General features: G+C 41.0%; 4 protein-coding genes across 7 annotated transcripts; 3 read left to right on the top strand and 1 right to left on the bottom strand.

Annotated features, from left to right (window-relative positions):
- The first annotated feature begins 743 nt into the window (after positions 1-743).
- LOC112572673 (chitinase-3-like protein 2) lies at positions 744-11154 on the top strand. Its single transcript, XM_025252513.1, has 10 exons — positions 744-969; positions 1592-1919; positions 6919-6988; positions 7299-7496; positions 7834-8071; positions 8221-8338; positions 8558-8681; positions 9011-9229; positions 9546-9668; positions 9937-11154. Exons 7-10 carry the CDS (start codon positions 8580-8582, stop codon positions 10060-10062), a joined length of 570 nt encoding a protein of 189 aa, XP_025108298.1. The 5' UTR covers positions 744-969; positions 1592-1919; positions 6919-6988; positions 7299-7496; positions 7834-8071; positions 8221-8338; positions 8558-8579; the 3' UTR covers positions 10063-11154.
- On the top strand, positions 4246-8342 carry LOC112572748 (chitotriosidase-1-like). The gene is made up of 4 exons (XM_025252637.1): positions 4246-4348; positions 7299-7509; positions 7834-8006; positions 8221-8342. Exons 1-4 carry the CDS (start codon positions 4246-4248, stop codon positions 8340-8342), a joined length of 609 nt encoding a protein of 202 aa, XP_025108422.1.
- A 1015-nt stretch (positions 11155-12169) lies between the features above and the next one.
- Positions 12170-15134, top strand: LOC112567396. Its single transcript, XM_025244095.1, has 3 exons — positions 12170-12404; positions 13395-13550; positions 14033-15134. Exons 1-3 carry the CDS (start codon positions 12344-12346, stop codon positions 14536-14538), a joined length of 723 nt encoding a protein of 240 aa, XP_025099880.1. The 5' UTR covers positions 12170-12343; the 3' UTR covers positions 14539-15134.
- A 705-nt stretch (positions 15135-15839) lies between these two features.
- On the bottom strand, positions 15840-23896 carry LOC112567412. Of its 4 annotated transcripts, XR_003099833.1 has the most exons (8): positions 23638-23896; positions 23274-23379; positions 22468-22607; positions 19657-22085; positions 19316-19453; positions 18784-18853; positions 17671-17810; positions 15840-17249 (listed from the first exon to the last, which is right to left on the bottom strand). XR_003099833.1 is itself a non-coding variant. In XM_025244096.1 (5 exons), the coding sequence occupies exons 2-5, from the start codon at positions 19368-19370 to the stop codon at positions 17089-17091; spliced, it is 426 nt and encodes a 141-aa protein (XP_025099881.1). In that variant the 5' UTR covers positions 19371-19453; positions 19657-19783; the 3' UTR covers positions 15840-17088. The 4 variants fall into 4 exon arrangements, 3 of the variants coding, with proteins under 3 accessions (XP_025099881.1, XP_025099895.1, XP_025099885.1); XM_025244096.1 differs by lacking the exons at positions 22468-22607; positions 23274-23379; positions 23638-23896 and having other exon boundaries at positions 19657-19783; XM_025244110.1 differs by lacking the exons at positions 19316-19453; positions 19657-22085; positions 22468-22607; positions 23274-23379 and having other exon boundaries at positions 23638-23846.
- Positions 23897-24036: the final 140 nt, after the last annotated feature.

Genomic DNA, 24036 nt, shown 5'->3' with positions numbered 1-24036 from the left:
TCCACCTTATCATTAAACATCGCTAACCCTCTCTTTATCCTACTCAGCATCGTTTCTGTCCTGTCTCGTCAGCTGTGTCATCGCTTTTTCTCCGCCTGGTGAAGGGAACAGCCCGGCCCTCTGAACTGGCAACCGCTTCTGTCCTGGAGACACAGGCATTTGTAGTCGCTCCTCACCCACACTCCTTCAGACATCCGATGGACCGGACCGGCTTCACTGCCATCATCTTGTTGATGAATTAACTCCAGACGACTACAAAAGCCACAGACTGTGTAGTTAGTACTAAAGATGATTATAGAAAGCCGATAGGAAACGTTTTATAGACTTAACACTAGAGGTAGTTGGCTTTAAACTATGTCTAAGGTTTAACTTTCTTCCGCTACCTTTCACCTTTCACCTTTCACCTTCATGATATAAGTACGCACCAGGAAGTGTGACTTTTCCCAGATAAATGACTAACTCTGGATCTAAGGGAGTGGTGGAAAAGTGACTGATAATATTTTTAATAATATGTTATGTTTGCGGCAAGTAGCATATAATAAATGTTTTTCTAATGCAGTGTATTACTCACTTTTAAAAATAGTTATTAGGTCAGGGCGATAACAACTACATTAGGGGAACTTATTCTGGGACAACATATTATTCATTAATCTTTTTTTTTTTGTTTTTTTTTTTCAGTTTTTGATTGTTGTTGTTGTTGTGTGTTGGGGGGGGGATGTCGATCTGTCGGTTTTTTTTTTTTTAAACAAGAATGACATCGATTCACCACACACCAGTTGGCAGATTATTGTATAGGGTTGGGGTCAAGAGTGGGGCAGGAGGATGTCAGCAAGTCGACTATCCTCCGCCTGATGACTGAGGGCGCACACCCTGCCCAGAGCCATTGGCATGGCATGTAGTCAGCCCAGGAAACACAGCCAGGGACACATCACTGTTTGTCTGCCCCGTCCCACCACTCGCAAGCCTGAGGTCTGTATTTGTGTCACAAATCAAACTTGTTATTTATTATTCGACATGTTGACGTCTTCTTGTTGCATGTCTTCCTATTCTTGCATAGAATGTCTTTGAATTTTTGTTTTTGTTGTTGTTGCTGCTGTTGTTGATGTTGCTATTGCTGTTGCTGTTGTTGGTCATCATTCTGTATCAGACCTACTGCATCATTCATCTCTGCGGCAAACAATACATTACTTTTATTGAACACAGTTCTGTGTTTGTGTATGTGAGAAAATTTAGTATGTTTAATGGAATAACCTAACACATGTCTACCCATGTAAGTCGGTTGGCGAATCTCCTGACACTCGATCTGTTAATCTGATGTTCCGACATCAAAATAAAACCAAAATCAAAACTCGGTCGAACAGAACGAAACACTTACAAGTTCCCAGGTAAACTTCAATATCAAGGTACGAAGTAGTCAGCTAGGTGTAGACATGTCTATGTCCAGGTTTGCCATGTGAGTAGCCAATAGCTTTGTGGAGGACTGTATGAACGTCTAGGTGAGTGAACTCGGACCCTCTTGCTGGTAACAGGCATGCAATTCAGTCGCGAGCATCTTCTTATCAGTGGGTTGTTCCTGGCTCTTTGCCCGCAGGCTAAACGTCATCAACGTCTGACGCAGGTGTGCCAGGTGTGATATCCAATAGCGCGACAAGACGCGGCCTGGACTCAAGCAGGTAAGACAGCCTGCCTGACATCTTGGCATCTTCTGACAAACCAACCTGCTGGCTTTCGTGGATTTTTACCCACTAGAAAGTGTTCCGCTTTACCGTTTACAGCCTCCATCTTTACCTACCCCACCCATCATCCAGAAGTAACACAAACTTGGAGCTACCCTGTCATTGGTATTAACCCACTTCACGATCCTGACGATCATCCAGGATAGTCTTCTACGGGAGAGAAAAAAAGAGTGAGAAACAAAGGTGAGTAAAGAATGTATTAGTTCACTCTTTCATTTCAATTCAGTGTAGTGCAGATGAAGTTTTTTTCTATTAATGCTTTCCTGAAATGTAAGTAAATAAACATTAAAGGAAAAAAGAAATATTTATAAGGATTGCCTTACTGTCAGACTGTTGGATTGTTGAACTGACATACTAAAAGTCCCGTGCTGAGACAACCTGTGATTTCGATAAAAGGCCTAAAGTGAATGATGATGATGATGATCAATGTGACTGACCATAACACGACTAGTCGTTGCTGTCCCTAGACGCCAGAGGGTGAGAACCAACAAAGGTGTTTGACCTCGCAATCTCCAAGCCAAATCTCTAGCCACAACGTGCCCTTTGTTTACATTGTTTGATGTGGACGCCAACTGCCCTCGCCTTTGACTCCGCGAGAGTTTCCCTTTTTTTTCCTTTTTTTTTTCTTCTTCTTCATCTTTCTGGGTCGGTCCGATGGTGCAACGGTTAGCGATTGTAACTAATACACCAATACTAATACACTAATACAAATTTTCAGGAAGATTTCATTTTTTTGTTACTATTTATTGTTGTAACACCTGCAAGTATCAGCACTGAAAATAACGTCCATGACAACGGATATAGAAAAGCAATGAAAGTAAAAAAAAAAAAAATTAAATTGCGCGAAAACGTGAGGAGTATTTCTGTCTCCCTCTGACTCACAGCCAGCGGCTCAGATGGTATCTGGGATGGATGTTCTTGTCACGGCATTGACGTTCTTGTCACGTCTGGAAATTTATCAATACTCCTACATCATTTATGTGTGTATTTATTAGGAAATATGCTTAGCAGTCTGTAATGGTCACACAAGGTATTTTTTCAAAACTCACGCACTCACGCGCGCGCGCACACACACACACTACAGATATATTCGGAAAACAGTTAATGTTCAGTTGTTTGTCCCCACTCATTACCTTTGCCTAAGCTAAAAAGGAATTATGGGCGTGTGTAATGATTTCGTTGCTTGGAAATGCGAGATAACATCGCCGAGCCTATGCTTACTTTGTGGAGAGGGCTCAGTTGAATAAGTCGGAGGGTGTGAGATCTGTCTCTCCGAGACTTTCCTAGCCGGCAGTTATTTATGAAAACGTGAGACAAAAATGAATACACAGCAGGGGCAGCAGTTATAAAGTGAGGGTAAGTCGTTGTCTGGGGTAACACGGGAAACTCGAGGATAAACGTCTTGTTATGAAATATAAAGCAGTGTCCAGAGCACTCAGATGTTGTTTTATCCCTAGCAGTGAAAAAGTTGTCCTAGGGTACACAAACATAAAGTAGTGTCCGCAAGGTCTGGACATCGTTTATAACCTCGGAAACTATGCTTTTCTTTGATTTCCTCATTTTGTCCTCGAGAGATGATTTACTTCTGCTTTATAATTACGGCCTCAAAGGAATGCACACTCGCGATAACTAGAGAATGGTGACGATGTATTTAGACAGTTCGATTAATAACAAGTCAGTGAGCTTCAGCAAAGAAACTTTATCTCAACCGGCAAGTACTGTCCCCACAGTCTTGGACGTCCTTCAGATACTGAGTTGGGTGTAGATTGTACCCACAGGGGTACATCGGGTGAGTAGGACTTTCTGTTTTTGGGTGATACTGTCGGAGCAGACGATGAAAGAGAATGTTTCTTGGCCTTCTTGATAGCGCAAACCACGTTGACTTCCCAGCTCAGTCCATTGGAAATGATGTAACCCAGAAACCTAAAGTGGTTGATCTTCTACCGCTGTCTTGCTCTACATATAGATATATAAGCAGTTGTGATTTATTTGCCATATAATTAGGCGGAAGCATTTTCTTCCCATAATCAACAACTATGTATGATGTCCATATAAGGGCCTGTGGCGTCAAAAGAGATGTGACGCAAATCTATCACGTATTTGACGTCATGACATATGTAAAAAAAAAACCGCGTCAGTAGCGAAGAGAGGACTTCATCGGCCGGCGACGCTGGGCGGCGAGAAGTTTAGGCTGAGAGAGGAGCTCGGCCATCACAGTTTTCAGACACATCCTCAAGCGAGGAAACTATCGATAGTCCGTCAACATGCTCGGCCATGAACGCAAGTTGATGCAGCACTTATTGAGATACAGCAGCTCGCGTAAGTTGAAGAGGGTAAACTGTTCCGTGAATGGCGGCTGATAGAAGTGCGGGACGCTGGTAAAACATATGCGACTGCAAAATGTCCATGTGGACGAAAGGGGCTCCGCTACATCTGCTTCCTGCGCAACAGGAAGACCGGGACGGAGACCTACATCGGCTCCAATTGCGCCAAACACTTTCACCGACCAATGGCCCGACTGCTTCAGATACTGGAAAGTCTCTGCCATCGCGGCATAAGGGCCAGGTTCAATGGGGCAAGAGGAAACAAATTGATGTTCCAGATCCCCAGAGGTAACGTACTCATCAGAAACTTGATTTTCCTGCGCAAATATTTCGGCTCTCTTCCTTACTCCGCCAAAGGTGGCAGCTATCAGATCTGTGTTCGTAGAAGCTATGGATCAAGCCGCGGACTTCACCGCAACAAATGGTACGTTATAAAACTTGCCGGGGCCACCAACGTGACGTATCGTACTGGCTGCAATCTTCATTTCTACCTGACCAGGTTCCGCAGGGCTTGAGCAGTGTCCAAGCCACGAGAGGATTCCAGAAAGCATCTCGAACTAAAACTGTACCATGGTTGGTTTTTTTTAATCAGCATCCAGCTTTGGCTGGGCCTTCAAAGTTCTTTCAACGCGGTTACCTGAACTTACCTTAATTGTTCCAGTCCACTTATCTGGCTACCAAAGAACAAAATGTGATACTCTAAAGTGCAAGAAAGATTGTGGTTTAAATCTTTATGTGAAGCTAATATCAGCTGATGAATTAATGAAACTGATAACAGACATCATGCCATACCAGTGCTCTTTTTTATCGGTTAGTAAATGCAAAGATAAAAGAAACAGTTGTCATCCCCAGTGAAGACTTTTAAAAGTCCTGCATCTTAGTTTGTAAAAGCCATGGACTCTGCGTCGTTCTCCTCTATTCACTTTTTTTTTTTTTTATCTCTCTACACCCTTCCAAGATACCTCTTTACGGTTTATAGCGAAGAAATAATATTCTCAGTAAATCTATTTATTAACTTTTGGAAAAAAATTGTCTTTAAATTAATTCTGTCGAAATAAATCCTTCCACGACAGCCTGACCTGGATTATCGTGCATTGGATAAGTCCCAGCGACCTTTAATAGCTGCTGGAGAATGAAAGTCCACCAAATATGAGCTTTGGTGGTCAGCTTGTTCTAGGTTGGGTGCAGATGCATGAGAAGGAGTGTATATGTGAGTGTGTGTGTGTGTGTGTGCGCGCGCGCATGTCCTCTATTGCTTCCGCTTCGTACACCTTCATGGCTGATCCGTCAGATGATGCTGATGATGATGCCACTGCTGCTGCTGCTGCTGCTGCTGATGATGATGATGATGATGGTGGTGGTGGTGGTGGTGGTGGTGGTGGTGGTGGTGGTGGTGGTGGTGGTGGTGATGATGATCGTTAACATTATTATCATTATTATTATAAAGCGGAACTCTGCAAAATGTATCAACAAGGCCAAAATATCCTATCGTCAGGCCCAAATAATTAATTGCACCTCCTCCAAGACACTTTCCGACATCTGCAGTTAAAATACTGGAATTAGCAAGGCGATGCCGTTGCCACTGCGTTACTATCTTACTAACAAGATTTCGGACATTCGATCATCCTTGAACTCAACTATCGGCACCTGACAGCATCTCTTGTGATATTCTTCTGTGATGCCCTCTGACCAGATTCCGACCAGTCTCTAAAGCCGATATAAAGGCGATTATTCTGAAACCCAGGTGAACAACTTGCCAGTTAGACCCAATACCCACAAGCCTTCTTCTTGAGTGCTGAGCTTGTCTTTTCTCTCAAAGATATAGAGAAAGTAGTATTGACACAGCTCTGGGCCTACTTACAAGAGCACCAGCTCATCCCCCATGTCCAGTCAGCATACAGACCTCTTCACAGTACTGAAACTAATTAAAGTGACCACTGACATATTATCTGCCCTTGACAGTGGGATGTTTCTGAGTTATCTCTACAGGACCTGTCTGCTGCATTTGACACTATGGACCGCTCTCTGTTTACACCAACATAAAGTTATATTAAGTGAATCATATAGTAAATAAATGTTTAGGGACAAGTAAGGAGTGTCCACTACGTGATAGACAGGACATATACTAGTACATTACGGGACAGGCACGTTGGCTGCCTGTGTGCGGTGACAAAGGACAGACGGTGGGAGTGTACACGTTGCAAAGGTGTAGCACACTAGGACTAAATTAAAGTCTAAGCAAATAATAGTTAACTTTTAAGTTGATAAGTCCCGCAAATGTTGTCATAAATATCCCAATGGCCCTAGGTATAGAAAAACGTTCCCTACCCCTGATCTACAACATCCTCTACCGAGATAGCCTCTTTACACTTCTTGAGATGATTCGTGTCGGCAAGTGGTGTGATAGAACACGAACAACGTAGTGCACATTATTTCTTACGAGACATAAAACAACTCATTATAAGCTACGCGAATTCGTACATAATTTGCAATACAGAACCGAAAACATTGACCACGCAGTTCGGTACGTTACGCCAAAAGGATCAAAACTTAGTTTTCGTTGTTGTCGTGTTGTTGTTGTTGTTGTTGTTGTTGTTGTTGTTGTTGTTGTTGTTGTTGTTGTTGTTGCTGCTGCTGCTGCTGCTGCTGCTGCTGCTTCTGTTGCTGATGCTGCTGCTGTTGTTGTTGATTTTTTGTGGGTGGGGGAGGATAGCGAAGTTAAACAGAAGCCGATGTATTTTGGGTCGTGCATTTTAGCTTGGACTGTTTTACTTTTGACAGTTATTTGTTCATTTATGTCAACCTCTGTCTACCGAGATGAGTCTACTCTCATTTTTGTTTTCCCCTGCTCCGTCTAGCTCACGATGATCAGCGAACCTGTGTTAAGGACAACATTTTTTCTTCTCCTGGGATGTCTCGTAGCATCTGGTAAGATGTTTCTGTGAGGCAGTGAACATGTATGTGTCGTATGTAAGTAAATATGTGTCATGTGTCTATACTAATGATCCGTGTGCATGTGTGGGTTCTGTGTGCGTCTGTGTGTGCGTGCGCGCGCCGAGCAAGTTTGTAGTCGCACAAACCTACGTGTTTTGTAGATGGTGTAGCTCGAGAAGATGATGGCTGGAAGAATTAAATAATTTCAGGAATTAGTGATGGTTCAGTAAAAAAAAAAAAAAAAAAAAAAAAAAACACCGGAGATTTTTATTTTGACATGATTGTGCATGTCTTTGCTGTTAAGGCCGGGAGTTCCTGAGAGTCTGCTACTTCACCAACTGGAGCAACGGTAGAGCATCCATGTACTCCCGCTTCTCGATACAAAACATCGACCCCACGTTGTGCTCCCACCTCATCTACGCCTTTGCGAAGGTAGACCCAGACAGCCGCTCCATCATTCCCATGGAGGCTGATGAGGACGCAGGCTTGACCATGCCGGCAGGTAGAGGGCGTCTGTAGCTTCTACATAATCTTTCTCTTACAGAACAAGTATGGTTTTAACAGAAACAAAGAAACAAACAAAGAAACAAAGAAAGACAAAACTATACCGAAAATAGATAAACAGAGAGCTTTGGCTTTTGCTCCATCTCCAAACAATAAAAGTGGCATTTAGTCATCTTTCCATGTTGTCACAGAACTTATACTGAACGTAATTTCTGAAAATTAAAATCTTTATATAGATAAGCTTCTGTCAAAGAGACAGTTGTTTTATTGTTATTTATTCAATATATTTGATATTAAATTGAATTTGCTTCTGTTTGTTCTACTTCTTGTTCCAGATTCGCAGAATTCAATGACCTCAAGAAAAACTATCCGCACCTGGTCACGCTCCTGTCCATCGGAGGAGAAACCGCCTCGAGAGAAGCTTTCGTCGACGTGACGTCAGACAACGACATGCTGTCACGCTTCGCCAAGACCTCGGTGGACTTCCTTCGGAAACGTCAGTTTGACGGTTTGGACGTCGACTGGGAATACCCTAACGCCACAACCAAGCCCCTGTTTGTGAAACTACTCAAGGTGAGCAGTTTTGTTTTTTTTGTTTTTTTGTTTTTTTTGTTTTTTTTGTTTTTTTTTGTTTGTTTGTTTTTGTTTTTGATTTGTGTCGATAAGTAAATCAGAAGTTAGTCGTTAGTGTTTTTACTTTGTCCATGTTCTTCTGGTACCAGACCTGCGAGGAGCCTTCAACGACGACAAGACAGGTGATAGAAAGCTGTTGCTAACTGCTGCCTTACCTGCAGGAAAGGAAACCATTGATGATGGCTTCGAGGTGGAAAGCTTTAGTAGGTAAGGTGCTGGGTTATATTTTTCAAACATCTATTTCTTCATGTTCAACTTGCAATAAACCTTTATGCCTAATTATTATAATCTCCCTTTATCAGATGTTGAAAAGAAGTTACTCTTTCAATGGTCTAAGAGAAAGCTGATATAGTGCCGCAATGTTTGTTTATCAAATGTGATGAATAGGTGTCTGTCAAGTTTTACCTGGGTTTATATTTTTCAAAGCTACTTGGACTTCGCTAATTTGATGACGTATGATTATCATGGACCGTGGAACAACTTAACGGGGTTCAACAGCCCTCTGTCCTCAAGGTTATCCAACCCCATCTTCAACCCTACACTAAGCATGGCAAGTTCTTCTTTTGAAATAAACAAATAAAATCAACTGTTCGACCAATTCATTCCTTCTCTTATCCATTCATCCATCAAACAGTCATTCGATCGAGCTATTGCTCAATCATTCAGTACTTCCAAGTGCAGTCAGTTGTATTTTTTTTTGTATCTTGTTACTCAATGGGTTTCAAAGCAATCTTCAAAATCCATTTATTTCTAACGTTCTATTTACATATTAAGCTAAACATATACCTACACCTGACCAGACTTTTTAAAAAACAGAATGACCAGGACAGTGGTGAGACACGAAATGACAGACATGCTTTATTGTGTATCTGTCCCCAGAACTGGACAGTTCAGTACTATAGATCACGTGGCTTGCCTCTGGAGAAGATGGCGGTCGGGGTCACCCCTGTGGGTCGTGTCTTTAAGCTTCTGAATGCAACGCTGACCTACGTGGGGGCGCCAGTGGACAAGTCGCCCCAGTCACTGCCGGCGACTTCTACCTCATGGAGGGCAGACGAGCCTACCCTGAGGTACCTTCACTTCCTTTTTTACTATATCGTCTGCTTTTACATTCTCTCACTTTCAGCTGCTCTCTCCTCACCTTTGAGTTGTCCTTTTCCTTGTCTTCCCCTTGTCCTCTAGTTCCTCCCATCTCATCGTCCTTAACGTCACTGTACACATTCCTTTCCCTCTAGAGCTTTCTTTTGTCTTCGCATTCAGGGGTGCAAATTTTCTGCTTTGTTTGATCCTCCTCCCCGTCCTCCCCCTCCTCCTCCTCCTCATCCTCATCATCATCATCCTCATCATCATCATCATCATCATTATCGTCATCGTCATCATCCTACTCATCTCTCTGTTCTGTTTGTACATGTAGATGTGCCGGGTGCTAGAAAGTTCCCAGGTAACAAAAACTTTCGACGATGAGCAAAAGGTTCCCTATGCCTACATCGGCAACGAGTGGTACGGATATGACGACCCTGAGAGTGTCGGCTTCAAGGTTAGTACCACAACCTACTTTGCTGTCTCCACCCTCCCCACCTCCTCCATCTCCGACACCTGCACGCCATTAACACCCGCCTCCCGTTACAGTTCTCCAGAATCTTACAACCTGTCTTAACTCAAAGGTTAAAGGTCAATAGTAGTGTTTGCAACTGTCGTGGGGAAGTGCATAGATTGGGTGCTAGTTAGGGTCACCCTTAACGAACCGTTTCTTATTCTTATTAATTTTATTATTAAAAATTATTAATCTTATTGAAATGTATCAGGTGGACTGGATGCTGAAGCAAGGCGTGGCCGGAGCTATGTTCTGGTCACTGGACCTTGACGACTTCACGGGTAAGGCCTGCAATATTGGCCCGTACCCCGTGTTGAAGGCCTGGGTAAGTCCGTGAAGCAGACGGAGGGCAAGCAGCTGACGGCACACGTGGACCCCAAGATCCGCTACCTCTTCAAGTACACTGGGGGCACGCCGGCATGCCTCGGGGGGTCACGATGGTGGAATTGGGCGGCCCCTCTTCTTCTGATGATTTACATTGTCTTTCGATGATTGTTGGCATACTGTTGTGTCTTCTACTCGTCAAAGAGATTTGCCTTAGCTCTCTCCTTCTTTCTTTCTTTTTCTTTTTTCTCATTCTTTCACTCTTCTTTCTCTCTCTTTATTTCACACACGCAAACGTATACACCACAAACACACATTTTATTTTTGCTACACATACTTTATAAAAACGTTTCCTGCAAAGTGTTGCAGAGAATAAGAAAGTTCACCTTTTCCGAAATATTTTGTGTGATAAGATTCGCATTCCCGTAAGATTGTTGTGAATACTTGATAATCATTATATTGTAAATATATTTAATTGTTGCTTAAAATGCAACGGATTCCACTTTATTTTGAACATGTTTAATGGCGATATGCACTTTCACGCGAGAAATGTTCGCAAAAATAAATAATTTTCTAAAGATCTTGCTATACACGTTTTCTTGTAAGGTCTTATCCCCAGATACTGACGGTTGTGGACATACTACAACTGCTCGTGATTTTTTTGGTATTGTTGTATAAATGATTTGTCCTAAATTATTGGTTGTTGGCAAAGGAGTACTTTGTAACAATATTTCATAAAGATCACACTTGTTTTGTTATTTAAATTTTCTTGTTTGATTTCATTGCCTGGTTTTAAAAAAAATAAATCATTCAATTAATTTGTTCACTGGTCGTTGATACAAGCATAGAATTTTAAAAGCTACTTGTGACGATTTAAGGGTTAGGAAAATGTGCGTGTGAATTCGATGATTAGACAGCTGTAAAGTCCTTCACTGACAGCTGTATAGTCCTTCGTTTGACAGCTGTATAGCCCTTCACTGACAGCTGTAAAGATTTTCTACTATGATGTTGAAAATGAGCTTCATAACTATCTACACCGATATTCATTATGTTATCAAACGACAACGGGATGCAATGGCAAAATAAATTATTTTGATTAAATATGTATCATGAATGGCTCGTGTTCGGTTTGAAGTTAAAACGTAGAGTAGACTGTTAACCGTTACTTCTCTTTTCCATAACAACACACTAATTTTCATATGGTGAGCAGTCATACGGTGAGCTGCAGATAAGCGAGTGTGCGAGTCATCCCCGGGGAAATCCGCAGTCCTTACAGACAATCCGATTAAGGTTTGTCAAGCACTTAAATTAGTACTGCAATATGAGCTAGCTTATGCTTGGGAATATTGTAAGAACCTTGACTTGTCATGGCAGCTAATCTCTCTATAAAGGATTAATATTTCCGCAACGTCAATAGATGGAAATGTTCTTCAAATATTGAGATGTGTATCTGTTTTGTAAACTTGAAGAACAAATACAAATACATGTAATACAACATATTTTTCTTAATCCTTTGCAGGAAACTGTTGTGTATTCCAAAGTTAGAATCAAAACATTGAAAACCACTTAGAATGCGTTAAACTAGTCATTTTTGCAAGTTCACTTCGTCAAAGATCTAATCACATTGTTTCAGACTACCTTTCAAATGAACTCTCCTACTTTCTAGGGACTCTCGAGGTGATACGCTGGGGCATGTAGTCAAATATGTTTAGTCCACACCCTTTTTTATTTTTTTCTTCTTTTTTCCCCGTGGTCTTGTGCTAAACGTAGTTCCAATTTAATTTAATTAAGAACTAACAACGTTCATGTGCACAGTATTTCCGGTTCACGCTCCTACGCTAAACCTTACGAAAGAGCAAGGAGCTGTGAGGTCAGACAAAATGCCGGAGTTTACACATCAGTGGAACAAACAAAACCCTGATTGTGGCCCTCTCATCTCGACTATCGCCCACAGCGAAACTGTCGGAGTTGTGACCAGTCTCTCTCGCACGGAGTATAGCTGGCAGAGCCGACAAAAGCACTTAGCACAGCGAGCTGTCCTCGAGTCGCCATTGTCGTCTGGCAATCCGGACCTGCCAACGGCCACGTCTTCCTCAGGAAGGAACTAGCCTTATATCACACATACGCCTTCGCTGCCACTTGTTGTCACTTCGCTGCTCTGTCAACAGTGCGGATGAGAGAAGCATTCAGGCGAAAAGGGATCCCTGCTGTAGTCTCGTCTCAAGGTTTTGTTTACAAAGGATTCGAATCCCGCTCCAACTGCGCGGAATCGCTCCAGAGACGGAAGGTTCCAGATGGAACTGAGATTCGTGCATGGTTCCTGGAGACACTTGTGTGTTCTGTACATTTGTATGGGTGAGTATATCGGGGGTGTGGAAAGGAAGGGTTGATGGGAAATAGTGACGAGGCTGCCATGGACCGTGACCACTGCTTGAGGTTCGTCTGACTTGTCCGTGTCTGACACATAACATCGTTGCTACATTTTCACGCTGAATTTAGTTGGACATAATAAGGCATATGATACTTCTGAACGTGGAGGGTAGTCGGCTGCAAGGTAATGACGGCAGAGACGGCTACTGGGTGGGATGAAAATGTAGATGTAACATTCTTACCGAAATGTAGTCGATGAAAGTTACGATGCTAACACTGCACCCTCTCATTAGTGTGTGTTTTACAAGCGTTAGAAGATGTTTTCAATCCTGAGAGAAGAATGCAATGAACTACTTTAAATAGATTATTGCGCTGATTATTTCTACTTCACTTAAATTATGGAATTAATCTTCATCTTTTTAGTGATAAGTGCTGCTGGAGAGGTACTTTGGAAGTAAATATATTCATCATGCGATGTTTCATCAGACGAAAATCTTTTATGGTGTAATTTTTTGTAAAGCTGTATATTATTATCAGCACTCTACAACAGTCTTGATGGTTACACAGCCGATGCATGTCGACTTTAAACTACTTATTATTGAGTCGTTTCCGCTTTATGACTTGACCAAGACCCGCAGAACAAGGGAAAGAATTCATCCTGACTTACCCAATAGTCTAGCAAGCATTCGTTCCCCTTAGATTATAAAAACCAAACAAGTGTTATAGAACTTATAGTCTACCGTGCAAGAACACTTACTTGTATATTGTCTTGAATTTGTCACATGACTGAAGACTGAAAATATGTATTTTTCTAGTCTGTCATTAAACGCCAATTCCTTCAATTTTTTTTTTTTCACTGTTTGCCTTATTTTAAAACTATTAATAGTGAGTTTTAAGCTTGATAATACCTGACGACATTTCACGTGTTGATGTTACTAACTTTAAATATTCTCTGGTTATCGTCGCTGCTGACAGCCATACAAGTACAACAGGTGGCAGCACTGGACACAACGACTGCCATGGGCATAGCTGCTGGCTGTGTGCTGGGAGTAGCGGCCCTTGCGGTGCTCCTAGTGCTGCTGTGGGTGAAGTGCAGACACAAGATCTCAGCCAGTCTGGATGCCAAGCAAGGTACATCTCTCATACTCTGGATGGCTGACTGAATGGGTCGACAGAAAGCAACCTGGTTCTTGTCCACTTTTTTTAATAGTAAAATGTTTCAGTCGCGCGCACACGTGTGTGGTGGTGGTAGAGGGCAGCAAACACCATTTACACAGTGAAGATGATGATCAGGATCTTTTTTGGTGTTTCTTTTTATTGTTTTCTTGTTCTTGATTATGTCGTTGCAGAAAGACATTTAATTACCATTTATGCTTTAATAATTCAATACACTAAAATGAATGATTGTACTGGTGTCAATTACCAAAGAATAAATTAATGTTTTAAAGAAATTTTTCTCGAAGAAAATTATACTAAAGGTTTTTAAACTATTTTGACGAAGGAATTAAAGGAATTAATACAGGAGTTCTTTTAAAGCACTTTGTTTTGTGGTTATACAATGTTGAAATCTTCAAATGTTCACGCTTTATGGATGTATCCCTTTTTTATTTCAGAAAGCTACAAAAGTTTTGATGGTGAAGGCGACTTCGTTTTGTCTCCAGGCTGCTACACCATCACCAATCCTGGCTTCGAACTGGGACCAGACACTCAGGGTCCAGACACTCAGGGCCCAATCGTCCTCACCACTGTGCCAGGTCCATTAGGTGTGGATGCTGATGAAGTCCCACCTGCGTCCTTCACCCTGTCGACATTCTCTAACCAAGAGGAGTCTGTAGACCAGCCTCAGTCCTCCCTCCCATCGACAGTTGTCGATCGTGAAGCTGTATCAGTCTCGCAACAGCCACTCATCACTTCAACATCTTTGGGTGACGAGATAGTTCCAGACTCACCTCATTCTGTCAGTCAGTCGTATGTGTTTTGTCAAGAAACAGTCCCAGACTCACCTCAGTCGGTGAATCTGTCACCCGTGTCTGGCCAAGACAGTGGATTGGATTTATCACAGTCCTTTATCATACTCGAGAATCCAAACGCAGTGGTAGATGATCAGAACTGTACATAGCACGTGACTGATTCACAGTATCTATATCATTCGACAGGTTGCTCGCGTTTTATTCATAAACTCTCTTAAAAAATTAATTCACCAATCAAACTTATTTGGGATTGAAAACAATCTTACTGTAACCAAAATTGTATATTTGTCCTGTTGTGTGGGGTTAGGGAAGATTATGTCTTACCGTGCTTGCTATGAGCGTTACATACCATTACTGTTTCATCGTCATCATCGCCAACATTGCCTCCCTGTAATGTCTACATCGTGGAAACATAAGGGTATGACAATATCATCAGAGACGGCTGCCACCACTCGGTTTGTCGTGTCATATCCATTGTTGGCACTTTTTTCTTGACATAACTACACAACTCCTCAGTTTAAAGCATTCGTTTAATGGCCGCAGGTCGAGTCAGCCATTGGTGAGAGCCCACTGTTTGGTGAATTACCTTGTAAATATAAATAAAAAGAGATTCCTACCTTAGATATCACATACACACACAAGCACACACGCACACGAACACAACGTTGTCAATGCAAAGCTTTATAAACATCTACCTGTGTAAATAGGTAATAATAGTAATAAAAAGAATATTTGCCTGCATTTAGAAAGTGTGACACGATTTGTCTGTACATATAAACTAAAATACTGTATATGCAGCAAAATATACTCTGTGTGGACATACCGTAACTTTTATGTCGTCGGACAGACCATGTCGATGGGATAGCTGTATCATCAGGCAGATGAAAGGACATGAAAAAGCACCACACCCAATGAAAATCCTCTCACTTTTTCTTCATCTTTGAGCTTTTCACACACCTCACCCTAACCTCAAGACTCTTCCGTGTTCAAAAGCGAAGGTCCCTCGACTGAACGATCCTCATGATCTGAGATCACTTTCATAACAGTCGCTGAACAATGTTTATCATCCTAACCTTCACCTACATCTATTCAGTTCAACAAACAGATATTTTTTTTAAATTGCTCGTCCACACGGCGCTCTCTTACTCTCTAACTCTCGTGCTCTCTCTCTGCCCAGTTCTCGAGGTCGCCATTTGAACATTTCTGACAGCAAAGCGTGAGATGTACAAATGTGACAGATTCCATTCCATCCCGGCATGAGGTATTACCTATGGGATACACATGAAACGGCATGTGATATTAACTATATAAATGTGACAGACTGCATTAAATACAACTTGTGAAGAGGGGAGAGTAAGCATCTGACACAATCACCTCCCGCCTGCTATGTACATGTAATGAATATGAACCTCTCCTCCTTTACGCACAACAAAGATATGCAAAACGTGTGTAAGAAATGTATATCACACTTTATTTTACTATATATATATCACACACACCCACGGTGCAAAACACACTCACACCCATATTCTTCATCGCTAGATATCTATTTTCTATTTTCGTATTTACAATGCGCTGCACTGACCCTGCGGAGACAGTTTCTTTATCCCGGGGTATGTTTACCACTTCTTTATAATGACAGACTCAGAGGTAAAACAACACCTGCGGGGTCAGGACACACTTTATAAGTTCGTAAACAAGAAGCTTGTCCTTAGGGTCCCCATGTTGCCCGGGGCAACGAGCTACGCTCGCTTTGTTTTCATTTTTCTTCCTGGTTCTATTTTCCTTCCTCTCCAAGTTTCACTCAAAAACAAGCAGGGAGACAACTTTCTCTAACAAACCTCATTATTAAACGTTTGTCTCTTCGTTTGATCTGTTCTCAAACACTGTCATTACTACCAAAAAACACAAAACCACATGACCAACGGTTAGTGCATAGACATTGTTCAAAAATAAACAACAATGAAATTTCGATATAAAAATAGCAATACTGTAAATATTATCTATTACATGAACAATAAACAAGCAGTGCTCACAACTCTAAAAATTCCTATTTCCCTGGATTGCATGATTGTTAAAAACGACAACAGCAAGATTGATGTCATGTGCATAGAACTGGTGATGAAAGACTGGAAGTATTTATACAACTGGCCACTGTAAATAAAAAGTAGTTTTAATACTTCCGACTTTTTAAATAAAAAGGCAACTTTTTTTTTTATTTTGTAGGATTATTAAGTAAAAACATGACAGAAGAGAAGACTAATATAGTCAAGAAGTTTTAATTCATTCAGAAATAATAGTGCGAATAAATGTTTACAGTGTGAAAAAAGGTATTTTGTGCAAAATGTTTTGGTTGGTTGGTTGGTTGGTTGGTTGGTTGGTTGGTTGGTTGGTTGGTTGGTTGGTTGGTTGGTTGGTCGGTCGGTCGGTCGGTCGGTCGGTTGGTTGGTTGGTTGGTTGGTTGGTTGGGTTTTGGTTTTTGGTGGGGTTATTTTTTTAATTTTGTTTTGTTTTGTTTTGTTTTGTTTTGTTTTGTTTTGTTTGGCAGGTCACTTGCGAGAACCCTGTACCTTTGATAACTGAGGTCAAAAGTTAGCCATCAATACTCTACTTTCTCTCCATCATGTATGACAGGTGTAGGGACTGTATCGTCTGTATGATGGTATAATGTGGGTGTGACTGTCTCTTCCTCTTCCTACTTAGCAGTTTTGATAAGGGTTGTCCTGTTCTGTCGGCTCAGAGGGCGGGTCCGGCTGAGGGGTAGTGACTGTGCTGTTCTCTGGAGGGTCGGAGACGGCATCGTTGTCAGTCGGGGGGAGCCCAGTGACCGTATCTTCGCAGTCATACGAGATAATTACACCTGAAGAGAGTGTGAACGACAGATAGTTGTAGCTGACAAAATAAAAGGACCTTTATTATTATAACATATTGATAAAGCTGTAGAAAATGAGGAGAGATTCACGAATGATGCATTTAGAGAAAAAATGTTGTCAACCTTAGCGCTGTCACTCCCTTTGTCTGATTACTACACGTGGATTTCTTGTCCATTTATCTTTCATTCTTTAGCTCCTTCTTTGACCTTTCGAGCTCTAAATTTCTTTCTCTCTCCCTCTTTGTCATTATAACTCTCTATCTCTCTCTCCTCTTTCTGAGTTTAGCTTTATCTCTCCTTAATTTAACTCTCTTCATTTTTCTTTCTACTGCTTTAGTTCTTTCTTTCTCTCAGCTTTATGTCTCTCTAAATTTATTCTGCTTGTCGAAAGCAGAGAGTCACAACTCACCCTTCACTATCTTAGACGGAATTTTCTTGTTGCACCAGTACACGAAAAAGCAACTAACGAAGATTATGATGATTGCCCCAATGATGCCACACCCGAGGCCAATGCCCTCTGCTGGCGTGAGCGAGCTGCTGGAGTCGCCACTGGAAACAAAAAAGACGAGTCTCATATAAAGGGCAAGAGGTCAAAGTTCCATGCTCCTACCAATCACTGACATAACACAGACTGGTTATTACATTACCGCTGACTGACTATTGATACAATACCACTAACTGATGGTTGCTTAACATCACAAATTATTCCCTAACACTGCTAGTTATTGCCACAATAGTGCTAGTTTTTACCATAATACTACTGACTAATTTTTACTTTAATACCTCGGACACTAATTCAGTAATATCATGTACGTGTATAGGTGGACTGCTGTCTGTCTGCCGAGACCAACTTTTAGCCTCTTGCAATGCTCTCCGCTGTTAGTCTCGGCGAGCCTAAACTATGAATGTGACTAAACCGGAAGTTTTGTATACACCAGCCTCGTTCTAGTAGTTAACTGAGAAAAATCATCTGCAAACAGTCTATTAATACAAGCTGGTAACACTACTGGTTCAAACCTGCATAGTAAATGTTTTCCCACACTTGCTCCTGCCTACAAACTACAGATTGTAAACAGTGAGTGTTGATGGAAACAAGCAAGAAGACCAACATATACTTTTTACTATTGTGTACATATTGTGTGCCTGTTGTGTAGGTATTTACTGCGATTGTCGGGCTCCTGGTGAATATGGCACAAAAAAACAAAATATCACTATCATTTTTCTCCTTCAAAACATAAGCTTTTGAGATGTAACTGTTACGTAGAGGAAAAATAAAAAGGTGTTACAAGAGATGGTTGAGTGCTGGATACTGGCCTTGTGCATTTCTTTCTGCACCTTCATTATCAGATTCTAGTTTTATACCGATAGTTCATTAGCATTCGTGTTAGAATACCACTTTGTTGTCAAAATATTTGTTGGATCTCTGGTGATGAGTGGCGACCACAACAATAATGAAAGGAATATTGCAAGAGACAGTATGAAACTGATAATCATGTGTGGCAGCAGGTACAAAATATCTCACCTGCTTGATGAGCCAAAATTATATGACGTTTTGTAGGAACCTCCTCTCACTCCTCCATTGGCTAGAACGACTTCCGGTCACAAGAACAAAAGAAAGGAAAACAAGGAGCATGCAATATAATTGTATTAATCCACAATGGCAATTCTAGATAGTGCTCGTGCTAGTAGGGTATATATATATATAGATATGTTGAAATAATTTTATCTAGCTCTCTCTCACGCACACACACACGCGCTATTTAAATATATACACACACATACTCCCAGAAACATCGAGATACAGTTGGTGACTGACAGCCAGAACGCAGGAGTGAAAACACTAGATGAAAAGTAAGAAAATGCCGAGAACATGATGGATAGAAAGAAATAAAAAGTCCGAAAGAAGACTTAAGAGAAGCTATATCAGTCCACATGTCATTATTACACTGAGACATGTCACTTGTCGAAACTACAAAATATGGAAATTAACCAGTAACGCCATCTGGAGAGAAGACGACAGGATGCTAGGATCTGTCACAAACCATGAGACTTACCCATGCTGCACAGAACCATCAGCCTCATCAGCAGTCTCAGCTGGAAGGTCGCCATCTTGACTGGTTCTACTCCACTCGATGGAGACAAAGACAACCGATGGTTATAACACTCGTACAGCACAAGACTCTGGCTGTCACCTACACAGACTGTAATTTTAAACTACTGGGCTACAAAAATACTCTTCCACAGGTCTTAGTTTACAAGAAAACAGGATTTGAACCCCACTCTTATATCCAGGTTTTCACCGGGAATTCCCTTTATCCAACTTCCTTCTAGACATCCACCTCACACCACAAAGTTTTTTGAAGGCTTTGACCGCCGTGACTGTCGCTGAACTTACCTTCGCCACAGGTGTAAGTCACTGGTGGGTCGAAACGCCTGAGCGAATCACCTTTGCACACTGGTGGTTGTCACTCGAGTGGTTGATAATAAACAGTTTTTGAGAAATACGGAGCTATATATAGCTGGCGAGTCCTAAAAACCTAGTTTTTGTCCCTTGGGTGCAGAGGAGTGCGTGACTGATAAGTCCCTCTCTTTCCCGAAAAATAAAAACTATGTTTTACTTTGCTGTGCATGAATGAGTTTGTGTGTTTGCGTGTGGCTGGGGCAAGTCATTCACATCTCAGGTATGTCGAACCGAGCTATTTTCTGATATGATGTTAGCTTTTGCTTTTGTTGTGACTAAGTTTCGGTGACATGTCAACATCCCACAAAATAGTTCGTTCTTATCAGACAAACCTGGCTTTTTTTTTTTTTTTTTTTTTTTTTTTTGCTGAACTCTTTGCTGATTTATTTTATTTTTTTACATGTTTCTAAACTATTGTCATTACCATTTTACCGTCTCTCTCTGACTGGCTATGATTATTAAAGGTTAACGATGACACGGAAGTAAAATGATTCAATAGCAAAATCTTTATTTTACGCTGTCTTTTCACAATACTATGAATAGTTTGTGCAATACAAATGAAAGCTATTTTATACATTTTTTAATTTACAAGGTGGGTGGATTGAGTGCGATTTGCGAGGGAGTGTGTGGGTGTGTGCGTGGGTGAGACTACTTGTAGAGACTGCGATGATCAAGGCGAGGAAAGAGTGAATGTTGCCTCTGTTGTCTCATTGGCAAGGACGGGGAACCCGGGTTTTCCCCGGTGTTGTGTTGTGAAGCCCTTATCAGACTTAGTTTAATAAGTTCCTGACGAGACTTCTAAAAATAGTGTAAACTGTTGACTTCAAAAACACTTTGTGTGTTCTTCAAATGGGTGGTAGCCATGAAAATACTGTGTGTTCTCTGTTCTCTTCATCTTGTATTTGTAAAATACTTTTTTGTGTTCATTACTTTTTGACAGCTGTCTGTCAGTCTGTCTATTATGATAGATAAGTTACAGCTGTTTGTCTGTCTATTATCATAGACAAGTTACAGCTGTCTGTCAGTCTATCTATTATGAACTATACAAGACCAGCACCCTCCATCACATTCTGTCTACCCGCGCTACCAACATCTTGTCTGTGTGTTTGTTTTATCCAGACTTGATTACTGCAACTCCTTGCTTGCTGGCTGCCCTGAATACCTTCTTCACAAACTCCAGAAAGTACAGAACAAAGTAAGTGAGCTTAATAAAAGGTATATTATATCATGATATGCTCATGTGGTGCAAACAGACAAGGATTCATCTATCACAAAACGTTTGCTACCTCACACATTCGTAACCCACTGTACACACAGGCCAGATAAACAAAATAAACAAGCTGTATCCTACACAATTTTTACAAAGTTATACATACATTGAATTACATATCTCAAAACTTGTTCAGAAGACTCATTGCTGAATGTGTAGTTAAACCTGACACACCTACACACGTGACCCCTCCATGTAGAGCGCGGACACACACAGGTGAGCCTCCTCTAATCCCAAACATTCACCTTTTCTTCTGATCACTTCTTAAGTACTTTCATTACAACCCAAACATACTACCACACGACCAAATATTAGTTCACAGCAATTATGTTCAAAAGAGACAATGAGATTTCGATGTAAAAATTACAGCTCTGATAAATCTTATCAGAAAAATTTTTTTTTAAAAAGCAAGAAGAAACACTCACAGATAATCCAAAAAATTATCCCCCTTGATATTTGGTCAAGAAAAATAATGCTGAAGGGTTTCTGCAGTTTTAGAATATGTGTTTGACATTTCTAACCCAACAAGAATGTCACGTGCTTAGACTTCGTTGTGAACGACAGGCAGTTATAACACATCCGACAGAGTAAATAAGGGACGATGCTTAACTTCAAAAAAATTGTAAAAATATGAATTAATAAGATTTTTTAAATATTTTAAGAATATCAATTAAAAAGATAAGGAAAAATAATTCAGCCACTCCTTTTCGTCTGGAATCAAATTAGTTTTCATCCCTCCAGACATCAAAATAATACGAATAAGAGTTTGCAAAATAAATTAAAGATATTTTCTACAATTTTCTTTTGGAAGATCGTTGCGAACAGAAGATCACAGAAGACAAAACACTGCTTTCACTCCGTCAATTGTTAACAGGTGGGTAGACCGTTGGAACAGGTGGGTACGGAAGGGTGGTCTCCCCATGTCGGTTATCCCCGGGGTAACCATACGCCGTTGGCTCGGGAGGCGGGAACTTGGGAGGGTCGAGCTGCGGGCTTGTGACTGTCCAGGGGGCTGGATGGTCGGACACAGCATCAGTGTAAGATGGCGGAGGTGCGATGACACTATTTTCGCAGTTGTACTTGACAGTTTGAACTACTGAAAAAACATACAGAAGGGGTATTGTCATTTTAATTATTTTATTATAAAGTTCTAGAAAGTGAAGAGAGTCATAAGCGATGCGTGTAAAGAAATAGTGTTGCGTAGTTCAATTTAGCAACTTTTCTGTTTGCCTGTTGGCTACACGTGGGTTTCCTGTCCATTTATCTTTAGCTCTGTCTTTCAATAGAGTTTTACATTTCTTACTTTTTTTTACTTTAACTCTATTAATTTTTTCTGAGTTTAGCTTTATCTCTGTCTTCCTGTAAAAGTAAATCTTTCGTTTTTCTTCCTTCTCGTTTAGGTCTTTCTCTCAGTTTTGTCTCCTCAGTTTCCTTTGCATGTCATCAGTAGAGAGGCAGGTGTAGTCATAGCTCACCTGCTGGCTCCCCTGTCGGCGCCCTTCTTCTACTGCAGATGCACTTGACGAGGACCGGGATAAGGACGATGATGATGCTTCCTCCGACGATCCCGCACACGATGCCGACGATCTGTCCTGTCTTCAACGAGCCGCCGGAACTGGAAAACAAACAACAAAAAGCTCAGATAAACAAGTCCGCGAGACTTATGTTCAACGAGAGGTCGTGTGGTGATGGAAATGTTGTGTGAAAGTGATGCTCCTACATTGTGCGAGTGTGATGATGTTTATTATTGTTCTGAGTTATAAACTTCAAGAACCTTTTATTTCAGCTCTTGACTAGTTACAACCACATTACCATTTACTAACTTCTATCAAGACACTAGTAATTACCACAATACCACTTGATAATTACCTACCACTACTACACCGCTAATTATTTATATAATACCAGTAATTATAATCATAATATTACTAATCATTACATGAATACTTTGTCCACGCAATACAACTGATTATTACATAACACCACTAAGTATTCCACGATATACAATTAACCTGGTTTTGCCGAAATACCACAAATTGTTACCATAACACATAGGACTTTTTTTTTAATAACACTAACGCTTCATCGTGGTAGATTATTTTTTTTAAACTAATCCTGCCTACAAACTAAAGATAATAAACATGGAATGTTGACTATAACTGACACAACTTTGATAAAGCATTGACGACCAGATCATTAATATCAGAAAATATTTCTTCAAGAAAAATCTGAAAACTAGCATCTTCTAGATTGTGTGTGGCCGCAGGTATTAATGTCTCACCTGCTCGATGAATAATAGGTCCTCCCAGCGGTAATGGATATTCTTGAACTTCCTCGTAAAGAACTCCCTCCACGAAAAGATCCTCCACGTCCATCAACTTGAGCAACTTGAAGGCACAATCACAAAAAAATGATTTTACACCAGAAAAACAAGGATGAGCGAAAGATGAGAAGGAAGTAAAGACAATGGATAAGACAAAAGGAAGGAGGAAAAAGGGACTGGGAGAATACAGAAAAGTTAGAACAAAATAACATATTTGTACAAGAGACCTATCACATGTAGACCGCACGAAGTTTATTACTGAAAGAAGAGACATCTCGAGAGAAGAAGACAGAACAGATCTGTCACAAACCATGAGACTTACCCATGGTGCACAGAACTATCAGCCACATCAGCAGTCTCAGCTGGAAGGTCGCCATCTTGACTGGCTCTACTCTACTCGATGGAGACAAAGACAACCGAGGGTTATGTACACAAGACCTACACGGACTGTAATGTCAAAGCCCTGTGCTGCACACAAACTCGTTCAGTGACAGTCCTACAAAGGACTTGAACCTTTCCCTGTCCTCAAACTATTGCCGGGCTTTTATCTGTTTCCCTCTTGCCGCCCGAGATAAGCGATGTCAGATATTGCGAAATCATTTTTTAAGGCTCAGAATATCTTGACTGTGTCTGAATTCACTTTCACAACAGATGTAGATGAGTTGGTGGGATGTGACTTTCATCACAGATTTACATCTGAGGTCAGGCATCTTTGAGGTCC

The sequence above is a fragment of the Pomacea canaliculata genome, linkage group LG1 (assembly GCF_003073045.1).
Source record: "Pomacea canaliculata isolate SZHN2017 linkage group LG1, ASM307304v1, whole genome shotgun sequence".
Classification (NCBI taxonomy): domain Eukaryota; kingdom Metazoa; phylum Mollusca; class Gastropoda; order Architaenioglossa; family Ampullariidae; genus Pomacea; species Pomacea canaliculata.
The sequence above is the reverse complement of the archived record's forward strand: the minus strand, read 5'-3'. Positions and strand labels throughout refer to the sequence as shown.

What these genes read in the sequence shown, in the direction of transcription:
- LOC112572748 (XM_025252637.1), top strand. Translation starts at nt 4,246, where the DNA reads ATGGCCCGACTGCTTCAGATACTGGAAAGTCTCTGCCATCGCGGCATA. An exon ending in CCGGCAGGTAGAGGGCGTCT is followed by an intron (nt 7,510 to 7,833) that starts GTAGCTTCTACA and finishes TTCTTGTTCCAG; the next exon opens with ATTCGCAGAATTCAATGACC. An exon ending in TCGGAAACGTCAGTTTGACG is followed by an intron (nt 8,007 to 8,220) that starts GTTTGGACGTCG and finishes TTCTGGTACCAG; the next exon opens with ACCTGCGAGGAGCCTTCAAC.
- LOC112567412 (XM_025244110.1), bottom strand. Translation starts at nt 23,692, where the DNA reads ATGGCGACCTTCCAGCTGAGACTGCTGATGTGGCTGATAGTTCTGTGC. An exon ending in AATTTTGGCTCATCAAGCAG is followed by an intron (nt 17,811 to 18,783) that starts GTGAGATATTTT and finishes TTTTGTTTCCAG; the next exon opens with TGGCGACTCCAGCAGCTCGC. An exon ending in TCCGTCTAAGATAGTGAAGG is followed by an intron (nt 17,250 to 17,670) that starts GTGAGTTGTGAC and finishes CACTCTCTTCAG; the next exon opens with GTGTAATTATCTCGTATGAC.
- LOC112572673 (XM_025252513.1), top strand. Translation starts at nt 8,580, where the DNA reads ATGACGTATGATTATCATGGACCGTGGAACAACTTAACGGGGTTCAAC. An exon ending in TCAACCCTACACTAAGCATG is followed by an intron (nt 8,682 to 9,010) that starts GCAAGTTCTTCT and finishes ATCTGTCCCCAG; the next exon opens with AACTGGACAGTTCAGTACTA. An exon ending in ACTTCCTTTTTTACTATATC is followed by an intron (nt 9,230 to 9,545) that starts GTCTGCTTTTAC and finishes TTGTACATGTAG; the next exon opens with ATGTGCCGGGTGCTAGAAAG.
- LOC112567396 (XM_025244095.1), top strand. Translation starts at nt 12,344, where the DNA reads ATGGAACTGAGATTCGTGCATGGTTCCTGGAGACACTTGTGTGTTCTG. An exon ending in TGTTCTGTACATTTGTATGG is followed by an intron (nt 12,405 to 13,394) that starts GTGAGTATATCG and finishes CGCTGCTGACAG; the next exon opens with CCATACAAGTACAACAGGTG. An exon ending in CAGTCTGGATGCCAAGCAAG is followed by an intron (nt 13,551 to 14,032) that starts GTACATCTCTCA and finishes TTTTTATTTCAG; the next exon opens with AAAGCTACAAAAGTTTTGAT.